Genomic DNA, 24,442 nt, shown 5'->3' on the forward strand with positions numbered 1-24,442 from the left:
GCTTGAGCCAATAAAATGTTAGTTTTGTTAGATTATGCATAGGCAAAATAGAAGTGCTACCTGATTAATATACTGAAAGTGAGTAATTAAGTAAAAATGGCAACAGAGCATTAAGTATGGCTCTTGCTGTTTTCAAGTGTGTGATCAACATATGTGCAATGCAAATGAAGAGACATTTGTGTTCTGTTGCTGCAGAACCTGCATTTTAGTTTTATCTGCAGAAGTTAACGGGTTTTGTTATAGTTTCCTACAATTTTGTGTCTTAAAGGGTTTTACAGTGCTGCTGTAAATATGATAGCAGTTAGGAAAATATACTTGTTCTAAGGGCTTTGATTGAGTGTGTTAATGTTCCTGTGGGAATGGTCATGTTTGAGAAGGATAAAGAGATGTGTATGCTCAGAGATGTGTATAGGCCATACTGTGTCTGAGGACAGAAGTAGCATGACTGGCATGCAGAGAAGCTGCATGTTCTGTATTTTATTCCTTTCTAGGAATGCAGTTTGAGTGAAGAGTTAAACTACTACATGCACATTTCCTGCACTGATTGTTTTTTCTGATTTAGAGGGGTGCAATAGTAAGCGAGCCTGCAATTCAAGTGAGAAGAAAAGGAAAAGGTACTCAAGTGTGGACTATTGAGAAACTAGAGAACAAATTGATTGACATGAGAGACCTCTATCAAGAATGGAAGGAGAAAATTCCTGAGGTAATTTATGTATTCTTGAAATGGATCAAAGATTGAGTTTGTTTTCTTTAAACCCCTTTTAATACGTAATAGACAGCAAGAGCAATGACTTTGTATATGAAAGGATAGGGTACTATGGTTTGTTTTTTTTTAAAAAAAACCAAAACAAACAAAAACCCAGAACAAAACCAGTATATAATACTAAATATTCAGAATCCTCACACATAATAAAACACAGGTATGTCCTATCTCACTTATGTTTTCAGATGTTAAGTGTGCTGATGTCAGATATAATTGTGCTGAGGTAGTGACTCACAATGCCACTAAAAGCATATGTTTACCTGGCATGCAGATGACCACCAGTTCTGAATGGAAGCAGCAAGCTCCATTAGAAATACAGTTATTTAGTGTGTCAAAGCTAACAAGGATGCTGCTTAAGGTGCAGAACATAGGAGTGGGATAAAACTTGATTTTAAATTATGAAATATTCTGTAATTTCATTTGTATATTTCCTAGCCTTAAAGCAGGGAAGAAATCAATTGGAGATACTTGGTCTCATCAGCATTTCTGTCAAAACCCAGTGAGGTTTTGTGAGAATTTAAGTAGCACATTAGCCTTGGCAGATAAGCGTGAGATTTGCCAAAAACTTGCTTTTTTACTAGAAAGAGATTTGATATTTGGTATTCCAGAAGGCATCATCTAAGTATCCAGGTAGAATTGCATAGGAAATATATCTTACTGTCTACTGGCTGTTAGGAAGCACCTAAATTACTTGTATCAAGAATCATTCTTAAATATGTTTGAACAACTCTTGTGCCTTTGTTACATGCTTTGGACGGGACAATGGGAATCTCTAAAATCATAACACAGGGGAGGTCAAGCACTTCATCTGTGCCCATTGAAGACAACGATGATTTTGCTGCTGACTTTAGTAAGAACTGATAGCACATATTTGAATACATTATGTCTGCCTGAGCCAGGATCATTCTTTCCATGACCTATGTCGTCCATAATGCATGTGTTCTATGTGCTACATAGAAACACGTAGGTCAAATGCATGTGTTGAAGACAAAAGAGGAGAAGAAGGGAAGGAACTAACAAATTCACTGAGGAGTGCATATTGTGCTAGGAATCTGCATGAATTCTTTGTGGCTGTATGGGGAATGCTGCAGGTGTGATCTCAGCTCTATAGGAGTCATAAGAACACTTGTTGACTTAAGTAGGAATCATCCTGCACCTTCCCTTTGCCCTTGTGCTGGTAGCAGCCAGACCAGCACAACATGAGGATGGTTTGACTTCTTGTTTAGGAAGTATAAACAGAGCAGAAAAGGTGAAACATCTTGAAATCAATGACTACTGTGACTGCTCATGGTAAAGTCTGCTTTGCCTTGAAATTGCTAAAATATGCAGGCTATCATATTATTATATCCCTTAGTAAAGAAAGGATTGTATAATGTCTCATCTCGAAGATTTCATTTCAAATTTGTAATATGATTCTAGTCTCTTTCTGCCTGTGTAACAGGAAGGAACAAAGATGGGTAGTGGAGTCATTTTTGTGCCACGATCTTTTAATACTATGAGGTTATTTGATCTCCTGTTCCCACACTGGTGGTTTTGTGACATCTCTTTCATTATCTCTAAAACAGATAAGGAAGCTGATTGGCAAGAGAGGTGATCCTTTCTACGAAGCGCAGGAGAACCACAACTTGATTGGCGTCGCCAACGTGTTTCTGGAGTGCCTTTTCTACGACGTGAAGCTGCAGTACGCCGTGCCCATCATCAGCCAGCAGGGCGAGGTAGGGCCGGGCTGGGTGTGCTGAGAGCTCCTGCAGGACTCTTTGTGCTCCTTAGGGCTTTAGCAAGCAAATGGTGCCTGCTGTCTTGTCCCCCAGTGAATTGAGTGTTTTTCAAGGGGCCTTGTATGTTCTCTGTGTAATTGCCTTCAGGTGGCAGGGCGGCTGCATGTTGAAGTAATGCGTGTCACCGGGTCTGTCCCAGAACGTGTGGTGGAAGGAGATGACTCATCTGAGAACTCCAGTGAGAGTGGGAGTCTGGAAGTCATGGATAACAACGGAGAAATTATTCACAGAGCGAAAAAGCTCTCCTGTAGGGTGAGTGACAACACCTGATGAAGTGTACAGTTTCAAGCCTCTGTGACTATGTAGTCAGTCTGATGTAAAGTACTAGGCTATGTAGACTACTATTGCTGGCTCAAAAGCCCCTGAAAGGACTCCTCTTGTTCCAGCTCAGGGTAGGCCAGTCAGTGGTTTCCAGTGGCTCATGTAATTTGTTTTAGTTTCCAGTAGATGCTGATCTGCACCATAAATACTGGTGTTACAAGGACAATCCTTTACAGACACAGAAGGGGAAACAGTTTTTCCCTGTCACTATCTCCTGTAGTTTGATCATCTAATGTAGTATCTATGGGTGGTGTATGAATTTAATTTCTTCTGTGATAAAGTATTTCATTCTCCACTCGAGCTTATCAGCTTCCCCCAATGAAACATGTACATGGGTAAGGTCCTTATGTCTACATTTCTGTATATACAAAATCATATTTTTAAGCATGTTCCTAAATGGGAGCATCCTTACTATCCTTTAAACCTTCTTCTTGGCTGTTGGTCTTCAATTTGCAGTTGAAGAGGAAACAATCATATTCATGACAATATCTATTTTGTCTCCTCAGGTAAAAATAAAAGAGGCAACTGGACTGCCACCCAATCTCTCCAATTTTGTCTTTTGTCAATACACATTTTGGGATCAATGTGAGTCAACAGTAGCAGCACCAGTAGTAGATCCAGATGTGCCTTCACCTCAGAGCAAAGATGCTCATTTTACAGTGACCTTCTCTCACTGTAAGGTAAGTATTTTTATTATGAAACAGCGTTACCAGGAGGATCATATGTTTGAGAGAAACTGTTTAGGGTCTGAGCCTTGTTTTGCTGGGGAAAGAAGGAGGGAGTCAAGTCATATGACTAATGACTTTTAGCTATTCTTCAGAATGCCGTAATATTTCACTTCATCACTTCTTCAAAATGTAGCAAAAGGAAAAGATCTTTTGATTAGGGATCTTTTAAATTCGGATGTGAATTTAATGTATGGAGAAATCTATCATTTATATAATGACAGCTGATTATATACTTGTTCGATAAGCTCAGTAGCTTAAAAGAGATCACTGGAGCTGAGACATCACTTTTATGATAAAATGTGGTATGCAGGAGCACGAATTGCTGAGATGATGAGGTTTTACAACTTTCATGTTCACAGTGAAGCTTTGTGGTGCAAACTGTATGGTTGATCAGGCAGGAAGTTAATTGTTTGTGTCCTTACAAGAAAGTTCAAGAGATACAATTATTTAATATGGTTGAATGTGATTTGTTTTTCTCATTGCTAGGACTATGTGGTGAATGTCACTGAGGAGTTTTTGGAGTTCATTTCAGAAGGAGCTCTTGCTATTGAGGTGTGGGGTCACAGATGTACTGGCAATGGCAGCTCTGTTTGGGAAGTTGATTCTCTTCATGCAAAAACTAGGACACTGAGAGACAGGTACAAATGAATTACAAATGAATGCTTCCATCAACTTGTTGTAAGTTTTGTAATACCTGCAGTGCACAAATACTTTGAGGCAACCATGAGTTTTTATGGGGATATCTTTTTAGATGGAATGAAGTAACTCGAAGAATAGAAATGTGGATTTCCATACAAGAATTGAATGAGATGGGTGAATACACTGCTGTTGAACTCCATCAGGCAAAAGATGTAAACACAGGGGGAATTTTCCAGCTTAGGCAGGTATGTATCTTTTCCTTGCCATCTTATTCATGCTTAAGTTAATTTTTAAATTTTATTCTCAGTTTTTCTCTCCCTCTCAATTTCCTGCTTAGGGTCATTCTCGCAGAGTTCAGGTGACAGTGAAACCCGTGCAGCATTCAGGAACGTTGCCTCTCATGGTAGAAGCAATTCTTTCAGTCTCTGTAGGTGGGGTGACTGCCAGATCAACCAAACTGCAAAGGGGCTTGGACAGTTACCAGGTAAGGCAGTTAATGTCTCAGTTTGGTGTAGTTCTACTGTTCTAGACCCAGCTCAACACAATTCCAAAAGGGACCTTAGCACACTGGTACATGATATGCAGTTTTACATGTGCTTGAGGTTAGTACAAGTAATGTGAGCCTGTGGTGCTAAACCTGCCTTTTTTTGCTTATAACTCAATTTATGACTGATAAAGTACCAAGTATGGCAGGACAGAAGGAATATGGGAGTTGTTTTTACCTTTGTGTAAAGAGGTGATTAATACTAAATTCCTAGTGCTATTAGTTTTCCTCCCTTCCATTGAGGAGGGGAAAAGCAACAAAAAAGAAAGGAAATTTATTAGAGAAAATTTAGTGAGATACTATTTAGCTTCTCAAAAAGCACCAAGTTGTTATTTGATGAGAATCAAAACCAGTTGTGAAAGGGTTATTTGATAAGAATCAAAGCACTGAATGTGAAAGGACTATTCAACGTAGCCAAGGAAGTCCTTAAGAAGCATAAATTATTTCAGCTCATACTGGACAAATTCATATTGGAAATAAACCATGATTTTAACAGTGATGGCAAAGAACAAGTGGAATGGGCCACCCAGGGAAGCAGGGTGCCTTTTGAAGAAGGTTTGCATTCAGTTCCACAAATAATTCTAACCTTGGATACAGATGAAACTGTAAAACTTGAGATTAGTGATCTGCTTGCTCAATCATTTTTCTGGCACTGGATTCTGTGACGATTTTAATTATTTTATTTTTAAAATAAACATATTCACTAATACTCAAATCATTGCTGACCTGCTACAGTGTAATAATTTTTTTTTTCTACTTTTAATAAGACTAGCTATTTGAGTGTTGTGATTTTAACATTTTACAAGTTTGTGGCAGAAATGTTGGTATTCGTGTTTTCAGTTATTTGTGTTAATTTCTGTTGAGTGAAATGCATGGGTTTAATGTTTTACAAAATGTATTTTCTCCTACCAGAAGGAGGAGGATGATGGTGGTGATATGGATAGTTACCAGGTATTGCTGCTCTTGCTGTCAATCCTGCGGCATGGGGCACAGCTAATGCTAATGGGCCAGCAATTCTCAAATGAGCAAGCAAAAGCGGCTTTGAATACACACGTGCTGTGCATTGTAGAGGCTATCTGGGCTATAAAGCACTGCTATTTCAGTTTACCTTGTGACTTTATACTCTTACAGTGTCCTCTCTTCTCTAGTACTCTGCAGTCAGCTCTCCTAACTGGCTACATGAATTGCTATGGGAATAAAAGCTTCCAAACTTACTTAGAATGAAAGCAGTTTCTGATGAATATCACAGGGAAAAGAACCAGCAGCTGCAGGCATCTTTTCCAGGCAAATTATGCAGCATAAGATATTTTGTTTTCTGTAAAAATACCATAGCCCTTTATGTTGTGCAGTTTTCTGAAATGCTTGAGTGAGAGTGGAGGATGTGAATGGGGGTAGATACAGAAGCCTCAGTGAAGCAATTTTCTTTTATCTGCACAAAACCCAACCTCGACCCTGTTTTCCTGTGTGATAAGGCACAATTTATACAGTGTAACAGAAGACTCATTTTAAAAGGTGACAAAGAGCAGAAGAGGAAATCCCCCCCCCCCCCCCCCCCAGTAAAATAAATTTTAGATTTCTACACAGCAGACTTCTTTTTAATAGGCAGTCCAACAGAAGTAAAACCAGTTAGGTGAGAATGCTGACATCCCTTAAAATGATGTGTTAAGCTTCCTAGCAATCTCAAAAATATAATTTAAGGTACTAACTTCTTGCGGGCTGTTTATGCGCTTCCTGACATGTCACAGAGAAGAACCAACCGGATTTTCTGTGATACCACAAAGCATGATTGCATGATGGGTTTTGTTTGCATGAGAAATCTTTTAATTGCACTGATAGCAGCTGCTAGCAATGGAATTTTGTGCAGATTTGAGGGCGTACTGACCAGTCTAATCTTCAGGAGAGCTTATGATCAACTGATGATACTGGGTTTTCCTCTTCCATATGCTATTCAAAAGTTTGATTGCCACTTCTTTGAGTAATTAGAGGTTTGTAATCTGGTCAGCAGCAGAGGCAGTCACATTTTCTTTTCTCCTGTTGAAATCTGAAACTTGAAAGTAAATAAACTTCCTTTCATGGGCGATGAGGTACTTAATCAGTGTGCATGTCATTTGGGGGAAAAGAGTTTTCTGCATTGTGCAAGCCATTTAATATAAATTCTGGTTAAATTACCACAAAATTCGCTGCCCTTTATTCTTACCCACATAGTCTCATGACCTTCTTCTCTATTTCCATGTTAGGAAGAAGATTTGAACTGTGTACGAGAAAGGTGGTCTGAGGCATTAATAAAACGCAGAGAATACTTAGATGAGCAGATCCAAAAGATCAGCAATAAACAAGGTTTGCAGCTTGAAGTCTCTATCATAAGTGCTTTATGCCCTATACCACAAAAAGTGTGCCTCATCTGTAATCCTAATCTCTCTCACCATAGAAAAATCAGAGGATGATATAGAGCGAGAAGCCCGGCTGGTGGAGCAGTGGGTGGGGCTGACGGAAGAGAGGAATGCAGTGTTTGTTCCAGCACCAGGCAGTGGAATTCCCGGTGCCCCCGCAAATTGGTATGTTCAGAAAAGCCACTGGAGTTGCCGACTTTTTGTACATAAACTGTGCATTCTGCAAGGTACAAATCTAAGGATGTTCTGGAGTGTTCGCCTGTGATACTACAAACTACATTCAGCTGACAGAAAGTTTAGAAGGTCAGGTGCTGTTCTGAATGTAAGAAAGATTTGCTTAGCTAAGATATTACATGAGGTAGCTTTGAAATAGCATTCAAGGTTTGAAAATCACCTTTGAATATAATATAGTATTTTGCAATTTTATACAATTGGGAAAATTATCCAGTAGTTTGATTCCTTTCAGAAAAGGAATGATTGAAAGATGAATGGTAGAACACGTGATGATGTCATTGATAAAGGGTAGAGAGGGAAGAAACTGATTTCAACGGATGTGTTCTCTGTTTCATCTGAATTTGTAACATATTTCTCTTTAGTTCTAGAACTAGAGCTAAAGAGAACTAAAGAGAACTGTAGTGTTGTAATATAGTTCTCTTTAGTTCTTGTTCTAGAACTAGAACTAAACTAGCTCATCTTAGTTTAAAACACATTAAAATTTGTGTTTTAACTAAGATCTTTGCAGCTGACATGCAAAAATGACAAATACAGCATGTCAGGTTTGGGAAAGAAGGGACAAGAAATACTCCTCTAATTAAGTGTACACTAATGTCTCCAATAGTATTCAGGGAATAATGTAGCAATACTCTTTTCTTGCCATTTTCCCCCTTATCCACCTGAAGCATGCTGTGAACATACAGCTGAAAGTGTGTTTATGGATATAAAGACTGCCAGTAGTTACATATCCAGTTGTTTGGAGGGTGCTGAACTTTATGTATGTGAGATGACTGCAACCAGTTAACTTGGTAAGGAGCAGAACAGGATGTTTAAAACTCTGGTCCTCACAGCAACTGCCACATGCTGTGTGGTGTGAAATGAGTTTTGGCAAAGCTCTAGGTGTAGCTCTGTGTGTGTAGATAAACAAAATGCTGTTTGTGCCACACAGGCATTCAGAGTAGCCATCAGAATGTTAACAGCTTTAGCCATTGGTTACTCTTAATGAATATTGCATGGAGATCTGTTTGCCCAAATTAGCTTAGGTATGAATTTGCCTTCTTTGTTGTCAGCAGTTTGTTTTGTTTCAGGATTCCACCTGCAGGAATGGAAACACATATCCCTGTCCTCTTCCTTGATCTGAACGGTATGTTGTAAAAGCAGATCAAAAAACTTGTGGAGGGATAAATGGGGCTTAGTTTGGGTCAATAAATGGTTAAATGGAAGAATGAACTTGAAAGGTGTAAGAAATCAAACAAGTCCTGGCAATGACGTTGTCTGATATGGCTTTTAAGGTGCTTTTGGTTTTTTCTGGTTATGTATGTTGGCATAATTAAGTACAACTATTTTAGAGTAAGGACTAAAGTCAGGGAACACAGTATCACTGTACTCGGTGATAGGCTGTATGACAGAAATTATGGAAGAAAGCAAGCTTAGTTTGAATCAAACAGCAGATGAAGTAGTCCTGTAAGTGTTTTGCCATACAAATTCACATGTCATTAAAGCACTGATAGAGAATTTCCCAATGCTTTCAGAGATTCGTCCACTGATATTCATGTAGACTTTTAAACAGCTCATTTAATGAACACTGTGTTAGGGCTATAATGAGCTTTTTTAAGTCTCCTCCCTTTCAAGGTATTTAGTTCTAAATGCAAGAAGAGTACTGATATGTATTCTTAAGACACAGATACGCAGTGTAAGTAACAAGAAACTAGAGGTAGCTCCACATTTAAGGACTGTTTAGGAAGCAAGTCTAATTAAAAACCTGAACATAAAGCACAAGAGGATCTATAGACCTTATCACATCCAGCACTGGAATGGTGCCTATTACACATATTTATATAGGCAATGTGTCAATAACCTGCTTTAGCTGATACTTTTGGAAAGTGGAATACACTCTTCCTTCATCTGTGCTGACAAGGAATGGTTTGTTGCAGTGTGGTTTGTGGGTTATTTGGTTTTCTTTTTTGTTTTTTTTACTATCAGTAGAGATTAGCAGACAAAAATCAAACAGGATATTTAAACAGGTTCATTGTGTCATTGCACACCTTTTGTTTGTTTAGCTGAAAGTGTGATGTAGCCAGAACTGCTATTCTCCATTTCTTTTGTATGCTGAAATCATCTGCAAATGCTGCATAGTAATAAATTAAGTAGGATTAAATGTATTATGAAATATGGATAGGCCTTTATTACAATTTTGCCTCTATATATTCATATCCTGTGATATAAAACTATTTCATTCTTTGCACATTTGTTTCATTAGCTGATGACCTCAGTGCCAATGAACAACTTATAGGTCCCCATGCATCAGGAGTTAACTCAATCCTACCAAAGGAGCATGGGAGCCCATTCTTTTATCTGCCGATCATAAAACACAGTGATGATGAGGTAAATTGTTAGCAAGCCTCCTTTTTGACAACTGCATCTTGTGTAAATGCTTTCTTCTTATGTTTTTTTCCTACTTCTATGTATTTAATAATTATTATTATTATTACTTTTTTGTCTTAGAAGTACCATCTGTATCTAGTGCTGCCTTTATTTTCCAGCCTAATTATTTAGAATTTAAGAGGATATGACTGGTTAGCTCTTTTGCCTTAATTCAGAGATGACAAGTCTTAGCTCTTGGCAAACAATTATTCAACTGCCTGACTCAAAATCCCTTTTCCTGCTTTCCTCACTCCTTCTTCATTCCTCTTGCAGGCTCTTAACTCTTCAGAGAAAATGACTCGTTTTATTGTGTGCACTAGGCAAAGCTTAATACTTAAATAAGAATTCTTTCATTTGTAGTTATTAGTACAAATTACTACAAATTATTGTAGTTATTACTACAAATTACTACTAGTAATTACTGGTTTTTAAATATATGGTTTGGGAATTGTTGGAAATTAATGGTTCTGAATCCATTTTGGAATTTCTTAACTGACACTTTCCATGTCCTGCAACCACTCAGGCCATTGTTTAAGAGACTGTTTCCATAATAAAGAGGGCACCAAAGTTGGGGGGAAGACAGAGGGAAGGAAAAAAAAGTTCTGCAGAACGGGTACAGGTTTATTCTGTCTGGGCTGTTAACCTAATCCAACATAGATGAAAGATTTTACATTGAAATTAATATACTTCTAATGTAGTAGCAGTAGGATCTGTATTCCTTCATCCAGTCTTTCTTCTGCTTTTCTTTCTGTCTCCAGACATGTGAAAACTTCCTTTTGGGACAGGGTTTGCATAGTGCAGAGATTGTGGTCATAATTATTTTCCCCAGTATCTTAACACCTATTTTATGATTTTTCTGATAAATTCTTTACTATGAAAGGAGATTTGATTCCACTTTGTTCAATTAGAGTGATTTTTCTCTCATTAAGGAATTATTCTACTTCATGTTACATCATTGTAAATGATACCTGTTTTTAGAATAATATAATCTTTGATTATCCTTTCCTTCTTCCATGTAATTTGTCTGCATAGGTTTCAGCCACTGCTGCCTGGGACTCTTCTGTCCATGACTCAGTGCACCTCAATAGGGTAACTCCTCAAAATGAGAGAATTTACTTAATAGTGAAGACCACTGTGCAGCTCAGTCACCCTGCTGCAATGGAACTGGTATTACGCAAAAGGATTGCAGCCAACATCTATAACAAGCAGGTAATAAGTTTATATATTCTTTTATTCTTTGTTTTGTTTCATATTCTTAATTTAATGAATGTGTTTTCTTAGCTGCTTACTTAATTTTGTGAGTCTGGTCTCCCCAGTTCTTATGAGAGAGAAATGAAAACCAGATTTTTATAGGTTGCACTGAAGTGTGTACTGATGTATTTCTTTGAACTGTCCATTTTTTAGCTGATTGAACTAAGTAGCATTGTGTACTGAGCACAATGTTGCAAAGAGTGCTTAAAATATAAATGCTAAAAAAAGTAATTTAATAAATGGTAATTTATGGTTCTGATTTGTTTTATAATCAGATTTTTCATTGCACCTTTTTATTTCTTAGGATGTCATAAATAATAATTATTAAAACAGTAACTGAAAATTACTTTCTTTCTAGAGTTTTACCCAGAGCCTGAAAAGGAGAATATCCCTGAAAAATATATATTATGCCTGTGGAGTGACTTATGAAATAGTATCCAATATACCAAAGGTAAATCATAGCCTATTTCTCTGGCAAATTCACAGAAACCAACAGAATTGACCTACTGCAGTGGGTGATACTGATTAGAAAGTAAATGTCCTGCTTTGCTGCTATGGGGCAGGTTGCCAAAGTGGATAATACTGAGGTTCAGTGTGAGATTGTATTTATCTTTAAACAGTTGAAAACTGTGGGGATTTTATTTTCTCTTCTACTGTATTTAACTGAGTTTTTGTAGTAAAGTTATTTTTGAAAGCCTGTTAGTGCCTGAAAGGAAATATAGAGGGTACTCAGAGGAATGTTCAGGTTTGTGGAAACAGAATAACTGGGAATCTGAGTTTCACAAGAGTATAAATTACTTTTTACAGAAAAAAAGTTTGTACAAGTTGTAAATGTACTATAAAATTTATTTTAAAAGTAAACAAACTGGACAAATGAAAACATAGTCTTGAAACCCTGTAATTGTCACTTTGTTGCACCACTTAAATTTTAAACTCTAGGGAAATCACAGCATATTTTAAGGGAGGAAATTACATTTCCTTGCCTAGGAAGTTGTCATTAGTTGTGCCTTTACATACACAATTTCAGGTTATATATGCATTTTTTCTAGAAGTTATTTGATACAGCAAATGCTCAAAACTTCTCCTAAGCTTGATCTCTTCGGCATCATTTGCATTTCTATGGAACAACCCTGGATCATTCACTGTAATTAGGTTTGCTGGTTAAGTTTAAGATGCCCAATTCAAATTAATTTCTGGATTGAACTGGTTAAAAAAGTGAGCTAAAACAATTGGCTTTCCTTTTTGAAACATTGAATGGTGTAACTTGTACTTTAGGCTACAGAAGAAATTGAGGATCGTGAGACCTTAGCGCTGATGGCTGCAAGGAGTGAGAACGAGGGCACATCTGATGGCGAAACTTACATCGAGAAATACACACGTGGTGTGCTGCAAGTGGAGAACATTCTGAGCCTTGAACGGCTAAGACAGGCAAGGAAAAGGCATTTCTTGCAACCTTTGCACTGGGTTATGAGAATTCCAGAGGAGATTATGAGAATTCAAGAGGAGATGACTGATCTTTTAAAAATACTGTGTGGCTTTTTTTGTTTCAGTTGTTTTGTTTTTTAGAGATCATTGGACAGATAGATGTAAGATGAAGTTCTGTGAAATACAAATTTCCAGGGGTGGTGGATGTAGGAACAAAAGTTGGCAACGATGTAGTACTCAGAACCTGAACAAGCAAAGGCCAAAGAATGAATTTCAGACAGAAGCGTTGGTGGCTGTGTGTGCAAATTAAGATTTGTGAATGCAAGCCCTGGTTGCTGCTGTTAGCTACACTGAAAAAAAGTTGCTATCCTGCTTGCTCAGTTCTCCTGAGGAGACCATGGCATTGCTGTTAGTGTTTTGTTCTGTTTTCACAGGCAGTCACTGTCAAAGAGGCTCTCTCCACCAAAGCCAGGAACATCCGCAGGAGCATCAGCACTCCGAACGTGCACAATGTAAGGAGCCTTTGTCATTAGCATGGATGGGGCAGGGGGTGCTGGCTCTGTGCTGATGTAATGCTTGCACATGGAGATATGGTAATGACTACTCTGTGCTGGGACTAACCAGCCTGTGGGGAAGTGGACATGAAGTGAAATCCCATCCCCAAAATTGTCTGTCCTAGGAGATAACAAAGTTATCAGGAAAGAGGGGAGGGTTGGTTGAAACTCTTCTGCTTTTACAAGGATATCAATTTGGGAAGTAGTTCAGGATGACAACTGCCCTGATTCATATTACTCTTGCCTCCAAATCCCTTTAACTTTTTTCATGGTATAAGGGGTAGTTTCCATTTTATGTGTTCTCTCATTCACTCATACAGCAGAAATGTAGATGTCTTTATACATAATCTGGTCTGAAAAGAGAAAGCAAAACAGTTATTAGGACTAAATGATCATAGTGTTTCTCAAGGTATTACATCTCGCAAATAAGGGGTAGGCATTTGGTCATTCTGTCTGTTGGTGTTCCATAGGTGTCCTGTAGTCGACTGGACCTTTCTGCTTGCGATGAAGATGACAAGGTCGGGAAACATAGCAACAAACAGCTCACATTCCCAGATTTCCCACCCCCACCAGAAGCAAGATGTGTTTGAGAATTGGGGGAAAAAAAAAGGAAAATAGAAATAGTATTTCCTTTTAATAGTATTGAAAGCAGTTGATTTACGTAATGTATCTTTGAAGTTCTGCACCCATTACATATAATTTCGCATTAAACCTTATTGCTTCTCGGCCTTTCATATTAGAATTACATAAACTGATATGTAAGAAGCAGAGTGAAACTCTAACTACTTCTCTGACCGGCTAATTGCCTTTAAAACAATGCATTTCTGTGTGATAGGAAAATTGTCTGAAGTCAGTAATTGACATACCTTTGGTTTGTGGGATTTGGTTGACTCTTAAAAAAAACCACCTGAGTTTACCTATTGATTTTTTCCATATTTGCCTGCATCATCATAATACAGATTTATGTGTTTTTATTTTTTTAGGGTTGGTCTGAAAGTCACCTAGATATGTCTGACTGTTGTTCCAGTTATCAAGATGTATCATGCTATGGTACTTTACCCAGGGAGTCACCTCGCAAGAGCAAAGATGGCACTGGTGAGATTTCATACATGTAATGACAGTGCTGGTGGATTCTTATTTACTGCATTTAACTGAAAGTTAAATTCCCAGTGCTCTTTTCCTAATAATTGTGTTACTCAGCTTCTACTTAAACAACTAAACATAAGCTGGAAATAGGGGAGAAAAGGAGAAATGTATAAGACATCCGGGAAAGGCAGTAAAAGAGGTGGACAGAATGTGCTAAATATAAATCAGAACTGTAGAAGAAAAAAAAAAAGAAAAAATCCCACCCAAAACAAAACAAAACACTGCACACATACACACAAAAGAACAGAATGCAGCTGCTGTTATTTTATGAATTTAAAGATGAAGATGCTTTTATTAAAGTGGGAAGTGTCCTTAGACAGGTTCTTTACATGATATGTGGATATTGTGTGTGCCTCCCTGTCAGTGTGTCACAAGTGCCTTGTTTCCTTCAGGTCACATTGAACAGGCAGTGGAGGTAGAAATATTGCTGTGATAAAGTGGGACTGGGGGTTTATTAATTTCTTCCTTGCTTATAATTTTCTTTTTGATCATGCTGCCTGTTCTGGATGGCTGGTTTGGTTACAGGGCAGATTTGCAGTCTTGTGGGCAGAGGTCAGGTGAGACACAGGAAGCAAAGAGCTTCTCAGTTCTATTTTCAAGGACACTTCCCACTGCTTTTATGACCAAGATAAAAAGGAGAAATGTTGGTGCCTCAGAATGGAAGGGGCAGATACTGCTCTTCTCTGCTTTCCTTCTGTTTCCAGATTTCTCTGAGGATCTCACTGAGCTGTACATTATTTCATGCCTAGGCCAGTGGTTAAATACTTAAATACTGAGATTTTTCTGTGGCCAGCAACTTTGTCAATTAGCATGGCTTAACCTTCAGTTGTTTTGAAATATGATCTCACAGTCAGGATAAGAAGAACTGAAATACACTTTTTTGCTTTTTTACCTAGGTGTTGTAGCAGAGAATTCCCATACTTTAATGACCAGCCCTTTTAAAGCATTTTCTCCCCAGCCACCAAAGTTTTTCAAGCCCTTAATGCCAGTGAAAGAGGAACATAAAAGGAAGACCCCACTTGAAAGCCGACCTCTACTTAGTCAAGAGGTAATCTTTGAAAACCACCTGCTTTTTTTATAGGAGAAGGAGTGATTTTGTGTACTTGGCAAATCATTTGCATCTGTTGCAACAGAATTTTGTAATTCTCTGGTGAAAGTATTCGGGTCACTCTTTATATCTGGTGGAGTTTTGCTTTTTGGAGTTTTGTTTTTTACCTGAATACAGGGTTTGTGGATTTTGGTTTTTTTTTTACTTCTTGGTATATATTCTCCATTACAGGATACATCTATTGTAAAGTATCAGTAACTACTTTATTACCTTTACACCTTTTTTTTTTTATTCTTCAGTAAGATGTTGGTGTGGTTTTTTTAATAGATGAAATGTAATTCTGTGAAACTGTTCCGGGGTGGCTATAATTCTGGCCTTTATTCCTACCCTCACACTCTGGGAGGAGTGCATGAGTTCCCCTACCCAATAACTTGAATTTTGATGTCTGTATGGCCAGCATGGGTGTTTCACCTTCATCACATTTTCACACCTTTCTGACTTGGCACCCAGTTAGCACCGTGGTCAGAGCTGTGGTTTGTGTGATGTGTTGCGTGTCTCAACCTTTGCAGAGCATGCCTCCATCTCAGGTGCACTGTGCTGGCTGTGCTGTGCCTGCAGGAAGCAGGGCCAGCAGCATGCCTGAGGAGAAGATTGTAAGTTTTGTACCACTTTCTGTCTCGAGGCCTGGTGGTGGGCTTGAGGCACTCACGCTACTCCAGCAGGAAAAAGTAGTTGTGAGGTGGAAATAACCACTTGTGACTGATTGTAGGTTATGGTTGTAACAGTTGCTTGCCTGGCTTGCAAATGCATTCTGTCATTGGAACTAACTCTACTGGGGTTTGGTGTTCTGTTTTCGTTTTGTTTTGGGTTTTAATGTTTATATGTCATATGTCTTGTGGGGTTGGGGGAGAGGGGAGGCTGTGGTATTTACAGGGCACAAATGATCAAGTAAAGGATGGGTTAGTGAGCTGTGCTGTTGTCACTCTAATATGCCTTGTATGTTACCTAGATTTTGTGACTATACCCCAGAGTAAATGGAATGATCCCATTTGGTGTAAGTAACCGTGCATTTAGGTGTGGGTACACTATAAAAGCTTATCATTGCCTGACATGGAAGTAATATGACTAAAATAAGATTGCCGCTTTTAATTAACCTGCAGCCTGTCTTCATCATGATTCAGGTGGAAATTGAGGTGGAGGGCTTTTGTTTTAATCTTCACTTGCTAAATCCTCTTCTCACTGCTGCTTCAACAAAAGGTGTATCATCATTTCTGCTGTATGATGGTTTTGGTTTTGGGGCTGTGGAACATGGCTGCAAATACTTGCTTTAATCAGAGCTTTAGATTTAAAATTCAGAACCTTCAAATTATTTCCTGTAAGTCCTATGGGACACTTTTCCACAAAATTCTAGTGATGGGTTCTTCTATTCAGCAGTTATCTTCATTCCTATCACATAGCCAAGCCATTAAAAAACCTGTTCTGGATTTCTAATGCTGTTTTGTCAGTTGTTAGACCAAAGTATCCTGAGTGTTCTGCTTATATATTTGATGCTTGGCTGCTGGGTTTGGGTGGCAGCTGTTTTATTCTTGATCATGTTAATTTTCCATTAGGTAGCTGACGTGCTGACTCGCACTGAGTCACTGATACAAATAGCATGAAGGTATTTGGAAGAAAAAAATCTTCTAGTGGGTTGAAAAGACATCCCTTGGAAAATAAATTGTTACAAAACTTTCCATAGCAACTTGAGGGCAGTTCTAATCCCTTGGGTGAAAACAAATGCATGCCCTGAATTAACCCAGGCACTGCCTGTGCTGCTTTCCACAGATACACAGAAGCTTTCAGAGCTAGGAAAGGGCAACATCCTGCCACCAGGCTTTGCCAGCTAGAGGGGAACTAATTCACTGAACACTCTAAACCTGCTGTAGCAAACAGGGCCATAGAAATAGGTGTTCTTTCAGTTCTCAGCTGCTTGACTCCTACTGACTTTTCCCTTGTATCAACACAGCTTTTTGTTTGGTTGCATAGGAAGTCAGATCAAGAGAACTGATCCACCCAGCTGACAGCTTGACTACCATGGGGTTTTCCATTTGGATCTATTCCTCTGTCTGATGGCTTTTTAGACCCTTGAGGGTCCTGGGAAGACAGGCAAGAAGGAGCATCTGCTAGTGGGGAGGAGGTTGACAAAGCTGGTTGTGTAGCCCAGACAGCCTAGGGTGTTGTGTTTAGCAAGTGATGCTGCTGGAGGTTTTATTGCTTTAGGAAAGAAGCCTTTGTAGGCTGTAGGCTTCCCAGGCTACCCCATTTTTCAGAGCTGCAGTGAGTCCTATATTTTAACTAGACTGAAGTATTCCAATATTCAAAACACATCTGCCAAAGGAAGGGGCGGGGGGGGGGGGGGAAAGCAGTTAACAAAAATATTTTTGATTGGCCTGAAATAGAGCATTCAATCTGAAATTTCAGAGAGTAGTTACACATGTTTGATATTGCAGCTGTATCCAAACAGCATGATATATATAGGGGCATGTTCTCTATAATATAGGAATACAATGACTTATGTTAAGGTCAGATTAAGTGTTCTCATATTAAGTGTATCTAAATACTACCAGTAATTAACATGTTTAAGAGAGGGTTTGCTAAGAGGAAGCCCTTCTAGCAGCAATAAAAATTGAGGCACCTGTGGTACAACCACTAGATAAGTATTACTGATTTTTAGATTAGTAAAATGGGAACTAACTTGTTGAGGTTACTCGAGAAGTGTAATTTAGGGATTTGAAAATGCAGATGCAAAACAGGTGTAAGGAAGCTGCTCTGTGCTCTTGCTTATTTTGCTTCTTTACTGCTAGAACTTGATGCATAGTCTTGTCTCATTAGTTCTTACTGCTGTGGGCTTTCTGTTACCAGTTCTTAAATCTGCTTTTCATTATAGTCATTCTGTTACATCCCAGGGAAGTTGCTGAAATTTCTTGACCAGTTTTTCAAAGATTTTATCTTTATTTATACCAATAGCCTGAGCTGTACAAGGCAACTTCTTTCTTTTTTCCCCCATCTCACATCCACAGAAATTTGAAAAACTCTAATATTGCTTTGTTTCTGGAATTTCCCCATCAGGAAACTTAAGATGAGCTCTGAAAGGAACTATGTCTTGTCCCCACCAGGGGCATCTTTTTGTTTGTCACAAGGTGGTGTCTCCTCACCTATTCACAGTGTTCTTCAGAGCCCATGTTCTAGTAAGAGGGCTGGTTCTCTGTAGCTGAGCTTTTGTACTTGTGATGACAGATAACCCTGAAATGGCACATGACTGACACTGTGGTTACTTGTTTGGCCTTTCCTCATCACTCACCAGTGTCTGTATGTCTGTAGAACCATTTCTCAGTTACAGCCTCTTATCCAGTCTGATTCTGGACAGGGACACCACCAAGGTGAGGTTTTTTCAGTCAAATGAGGAATCTTATAAGTTTCAAAGGAGGCACAAAGAACTCTTACAAAAATACATTTTGGTCTCAAGGAGATGTTTAGCTAATATCAACTAGAAATACTTTCCTAATTAAATGTTTATTAGTTTGGAGTTCATACATAATCTTCAACTTTATATTTGATAAATTCTTAGTTTTTAATGTTTAAAAAAAAACAAACACCCAAACTATAAGGTTCAGCATAGAACAAAACTTGCTAGTTTTGAACAAATAAAATTGGTAAAAGGGAAGAAGTAAGCAGAATGATTGAGAAAACATCCCTCAGAGATGAGCAACTGGTATCCTGCAATATGCAAAAAAGATACTTTGCATAAGGCTTTGGAAGGATATTTGTAGTCTCAATAAAGTAGGTATTAATTTGTTCCTTTACTTCTAAAGGAGCTGTGCATTTCAGATGTAAGTAGCAAGATTTTCAAGAGTATAAATAATACTCAGTAGTCTTACATGACATTTTATAACACTATTGCTCCTCTTCAGAGAAATAAATAATTGCAAACTAAAGCCTTCATCCAAATTCTGTATTAAATACTCTGGAAGAGTGCCATGAAAACTAGAAAGCAAAGGATACCAAGCCTTTACTTGATCAAATATTAATAATCTGAAATTGGTTGGATTTGTCAGATATACTTAGACAAGTAGAGACATCCTGTTGAGATACTGATAGCTGTACTAACAAAAAACTTAATATTATTGAAAATATTGAGTCATCTTAAGAGGCTATTTTGCATGGGCAATACTGAATTATATTTGCTATGAGTTTGAACTTGCTAAGAATGGACATGAGACCTTTTTACAGATACAGGCTGTCTGACAAATGGGGAGAGGCTGGAATATCTGGTGCTGTTCAGCCTTAAGGAGACCAGTCACAGGGGCATCTTATCAATATATAAAAACACCCAATGGGCCAAGGCAGACTCTTCTCAGCAGTGTCCAGTGGCAGGACATGAGCAAATCAAAACTCATGAGATTCCATCTGACCACAAGATGGAACAAGAAAACACTTTGTCTGCTGTGAGGGGGGTCAATCACTGGAATGAGTTGTGCTGGAAGGTTGTAGAGATCTCAAAACCCACCCAATTGGACTCTGTCTTGGACAACCTGCTCTGGCTGACCCAGCTTGAGCAGAGGGAGATTGGGCTAATTGACCTCAAGAGGTGCCTTCCAGTCCTAACAATTCTGTGATTATTCTGACATGGGCAAACTGAGCAAATCTGTTCCCTGTCTGGGCATTGGAAGCTTTGTTATACAAAGTTATTTGAGCAGTCTTGGCTACTTTGAAGTGAGGAAACATTTTCAAGAGGATATTTAAACTGATGTATTGGTACTCTGTTAACTGTTGGTTAACTGTTCTGCTTTTCCTTTGACATTGGTGAATCACAGCAGGTATCTGAAAGCATCCAGGCACTTCAGATATCACACAGGATCTGCCTTGATCAGAGTTTGAAATCTGTGATGCAGATAAAGGAACTGAGAAACAATGGGTGCTACAGTTTCTTTAAAGGACATCAGCCTTTTTTATTTTTCCTAAAATACAATTATTTGTAGTAGAAATTTCCTATAAACTAACCATTTTTACTATATATATGTGTGTATACATACACCTATTTTTATACCTGCATATATATGTGTAATTAAAGATATATATGTATATAATGAAGGAAGTACTTAAAGAAGCACCCATGTAGAGTCCTGCCTGCAGTATTTTATCTTGGGGGAGCAGCCCTACCATGTTGCCAGATTCAGATTCATCTTTACGGACTGAAGTTCTCAGCTTCATATGGACTCTGTGAAAGCCACATCTGTGGTCTAGCCATGGTGCATCCCCACACATCCCCACACATCAGAGAGGCACCTCCAAATTCTGCTAGGATGATTAGTGTCAATTATTTCCCTCCAAACACATACATGTCTGCATAAAAATGCTTCCTTGAAGATCTGCTGTAATATTTGATCTTTTTGCTTGTATATTCAAACATCCTGAACATATTCAGCTGTGATAGCCAGGGGTAAGCAAAATTATTTAGCCTTGCTGATATCAGGTTAATAGAAAATCCCACTGTACAAAGTTTTTAATAATCCCAGAGTTTTAAATAACCTGTATTGCAGCAGGGACTCTTTAAGGCTGTTACCATCCATTTTTGTGTTTATCTTGTTAGGTAGTGAATTAACTCTATAAAATACCTTCAGTAGGTTTAATTAGTCTAAATCATGGGGAAAAAAATTTGTGTATGAAAATATGTAACTTTCCTTTAATTGGTTTATATTTTCTGAACTATTCGGAATTTATTTTCTAAAAATTGAATAGCTCAGTGTACTCGGTGTAGATTGGACATGTTCCCAGCAGCTCTTTTCAATGGTGTCCTCCATTCTTCAGAATAAAGACTATTAAAGGTACATATTTCTCCATGCTCAGAAAGGAAAAAATCAAGGATGGTTAGTTTATTTTGGGAACCTCACTGTCACAGGTTCCTAATCCTAATTCCTCTTCTCATTTGCAGGACTCTGAGGAAGAAGACAGTGAGTTGGAGGCCATTAATAAGAAACTGATAAGTCCACAAAGTTTTCAAAATTTCCGGCCTTATGTACCGGAGGAGTTTGCTGACTTCAGTATTTACAATGCCAGCCTGGAGAACAGGGAGTGGTTTTCCTCTAAATCAGACTTCATGAGCTCACGTGTTCTTGAGAAAGAGGTGTCCCGCAGCCCCACCACTAGCAGCATCACTAGTGGCTACTTTTCCCACAGTGCCTCTAATGCCACCCTGTCTGACATGCTTGTTCCCTGTAGTGATAGCACAGACCAGCTAGCCAGTCACTCCAAGGAGCTGGACTCTAGTGATCCCTTGGGATCATCCCTTGCACAAGATTTAAGATCTTCCTTAAACAAGGAATGTCGAGAGTCAGAAAAGGAGTTAGTGAGAGAGAAGTTACCTGTGGTACCACTGAAAGAAAACAGTGCCTTAACAGAGCAAGTACCACTGTCACTCAGTGCCACTGACAGAGACTCTCAGCAGTTACCCAGAGCTGGATCCCTCTCAGCCCTGAGTTCCTTGGATGGGAAAAACACCATCGAATTTTCAGCACACGAGGTGACGGTTGAGCACACAACGGACATTGTGGAAGATCACTCCTTTACTGAGTTCATGGGCGTTGAAGATGGGAAGGACTTTGACCATTCAACAGCTCCACAGTTGTGTTCCCTTCTGTCCTCTAACGGAGCGAGCGCCTCGGAGTCACCCCGGGGCCCTGGCAAGGGGCAGAGCTCTGCAGCCGGTGACAGCTGGCTTGTGGATGCTGGGGAAAGCCCTTTTTGTTCTGGACTGCTGAAAGACTCTTCAGAGCCTGAGACTTATCCCGACACTTCCATGGACGATTTTATTACGAAGGACCGCTTGGATGGTTCTGACTGTGAAGAAGGTGCTTCTGCAGATCCAGCCCACGTCTTGCCCAGCTGGGTGGCCGTGGGCGAGCAAGTCTGTGTTGGAAGTAATAAGATGGGCACAGTGAGATACGTTGGAACGGTCGACTTTTCAGCTGGAATTTGGGTTGGAGTTGAACTCAATGTTCAGCTGGGTAAGACTAAATGTGTTCTGGGTTATCTATGCAGCTAGTGTGACCAATTTTTAAAGTCACAGTACAATCATTTTGTCCAGTTCAGTCCTGGGAAGTACTTCCCGTTTCCTGAAGCTTGGTATCTATCCCATTTCCTGAAGATTGGTACCCAATCATCAGCTTTCTGGTTATAGGGATGCTCTCATCCACTTTTAACTGTCTGAAAGCCCTGCTTTTGCAAGTTGTAGTAGTTCCCCATTGGTACCTATCTGTTTTCACAGGTCAGAGGAACAAGCAAAACCTGAAGTTGACATGTTATTTTAAAATCATTGTGTACACATTCATGAACAGTATCAACAGTGTGCTTCACTTGTCAGATAGGTTTGGTGTCAGTGACTTTTAGAGATGTATTGTTGTTTTCCACTGGGGAAAGATGAATTCCAGAGCACAGGTTTTCTGTTACTTCAGAGGGGTTGGAAAAAGTCAGTGCTCTGCGAGTGTTAAGAAACTTCTATAGAAATGCTTCAGGTAATTTAAAAATATGTTTTTAGTAGTTTAACAGGTAACATCACTTATGCCAGAAGTTTGTCTCCAGCTAAATTTTAAGCTTTGCAAGCAAATGGTTTTGAGGACAGTTTATTTTGCAATATGAACACAAGCTTGGCTTTTTAAACTGTTAGTTAACAAAGCAATATTTTAGAAAATCATCTTTTTGGTCACATTTTAAGCCCTCCTTTCCAAGTTTTGCTCTCCCTAGTGTATGGCGAGCATCTGGCTCTGTCACTCAGCAGGAACAATCTTGACTATTTGACAGATAACCAAAGCTATTCACACTTCAGCGCCTCAATTGTATGTGCTAATGGCAGCACCAGCGTTTAATCCTGTGCATTTCTTTCCATTGAAGGGAAGCACGATGGAATAGTGAAAGGCAGAGAGTACTTCCACTGCAAACCACGGCACGGTGTGTTCGTTCGTCCCGGGCGCCTCAGCAAAGCACCAGCTCCCGCAAGGAAATGGAATAGCACTTCCCGGTCTCAGGCATCTTCCACTTCAGAGAAACGGAAGAGTTCTGTGCTTCAAGGCTCATCAGCCACTCCCAAGACAGGAGGAGACGTCCTCTGCCATTCAGGAGATGCAGCGGCTTCTGCTTTTTCTAGGAAACAGGAAAACAGGAAATCTTGGATTAACTAAACCGCAGTATTTTTGCACTTACTACACGCATCACTGTGTAGAAAACTCTACGGATTTTTGAAGCTATTGTACATTTTAACCTGTCCATATGGAATGTGTATTCTCTAGAGTCCTTGACTTAATGCTCTAATTTTTTATAAATAATATATATATTATATATATATATATGAATGTGTATCTATAGTTTGTCTGCCAGTGGGCAGATATGGCTGCACACTAAAACACAGTTAAAGCTGATTGTAGATAACTGAGGTACTGGACTATTTGTTACACAACAACTTGGGAGATATATTTTAAACAACAAAAGATATTTTATTGAGGAAAAACCAGGATGTGAATCCGTATTCTTTAAAAAAAAAAACCCAACCGCTGTTCTTAATTACCAAAGAACTTGTTTTAGACTGACATATTTGCTGTTTATATCTTTCTATTGTAAATGTTTTAACTGGTAACTTGGTGCCATGTTCCTTTCAGTCACTGGGCACCGTGCAGCCTTCCGTGTTTAAGCACACTGAGATATCCAACTGCTTCATATGTTTTGTCTTCCTTGAGGCCTGCCACTGTGCTGACTTGGCATGGGAATGACTGACGATGCCTGAAGCTATGAGTCTGGCATTTCACATGTTAGCAAAAGCCAGCTGGGCAGTTTGACTGCAGAAACAGTATTACTGCAAGGGTGTGAGAGGACAACATTCTGGGTTTTTTAGGGGGTTTTGGGTTTTTTTGGGTGTGGGGTGGGGAGAAATGGGAAATAAAGAAGCAGTAAATGGATCATGACTGCAAACTTTGCACTTGTTACTTGCTGGTTTATTATCAAGATGAAATAGAACCTGCTAAAGTAATTTTAATCTGTAAAGTTTATTTTAATAATGGGAATGATGGAGGGATTTATGTCTGGTGCTCATGAATTCCTAAGAAGGTTGTTCCACATGTAGATACTGTAGATGCCTGTACAAGTGTTCTGGATATTTGTAAAGCGACATGGTAAAAACTGAGTGAAGTGAA

At 39.0% G+C, this 24,442-nt stretch overlaps 1 protein-coding gene across 2 annotated transcripts in view; it reads left to right on the plus strand.

Annotated features, from left to right (window-relative positions):
• The window catches only part of KIF13A (kinesin family member 13A), a 103,454-nt gene extending 79,012 nt beyond the window's left edge, over nt 1–24,442 (plus strand). Inside the window, exons 19-40 of one of the 2 annotated variants that reach the window (XM_058800499.1) lie at nt 563–703; nt 2,329–2,478; nt 2,629–2,793; nt 3,369–3,542; nt 4,077–4,228; nt 4,342–4,474; nt 4,567–4,713; nt 5,686–5,724; nt 7,011–7,110; nt 7,202–7,328; nt 8,465–8,520; nt 9,637–9,761; nt 10,833–11,009; nt 11,410–11,502; nt 12,327–12,479; nt 12,911–12,988; nt 13,501–13,548; nt 14,014–14,125; nt 15,073–15,224; nt 15,794–15,877; nt 21,196–22,267; nt 23,151–24,442. In XM_058800499.1, the coding sequence (XP_058656482.1) occupies nt 563–703; nt 2,329–2,478; nt 2,629–2,793; nt 3,369–3,542; nt 4,077–4,228; nt 4,342–4,474; nt 4,567–4,713; nt 5,686–5,724; nt 7,011–7,110; nt 7,202–7,328; nt 8,465–8,520; nt 9,637–9,761; nt 10,833–11,009; nt 11,410–11,502; nt 12,327–12,479; nt 12,911–12,988; nt 13,501–13,548; nt 14,014–14,125; nt 15,073–15,224; nt 15,794–15,877; nt 21,196–22,267; nt 23,151–23,437 (3,765 nt within the window). In that variant the 3' untranslated portion in view covers nt 23,438–24,442. The remainder of the gene's footprint in view (nt 1–562; nt 704–2,328; nt 2,479–2,628; nt 2,794–3,368; nt 3,543–4,076; nt 4,229–4,341; nt 4,475–4,566; nt 4,714–5,685; nt 5,725–7,010; nt 7,111–7,201; nt 7,329–8,464; nt 8,521–9,636; nt 9,762–10,832; nt 11,010–11,409; nt 11,503–12,326; nt 12,480–12,910; nt 12,989–13,500; nt 13,549–14,013; nt 14,126–15,072; nt 15,225–15,793; nt 15,878–21,195; nt 22,268–23,150) is intronic. The other variant, XM_058800489.1, reaches the window with a different exon arrangement.

This window comes from Ammospiza caudacuta, chromosome 1 (assembly GCF_027887145.1).
Source record: "Ammospiza caudacuta isolate bAmmCau1 chromosome 1, bAmmCau1.pri, whole genome shotgun sequence".
NCBI lineage: Eukaryota > Metazoa > Chordata > Aves > Passeriformes > Passerellidae > Ammospiza > Ammospiza caudacuta.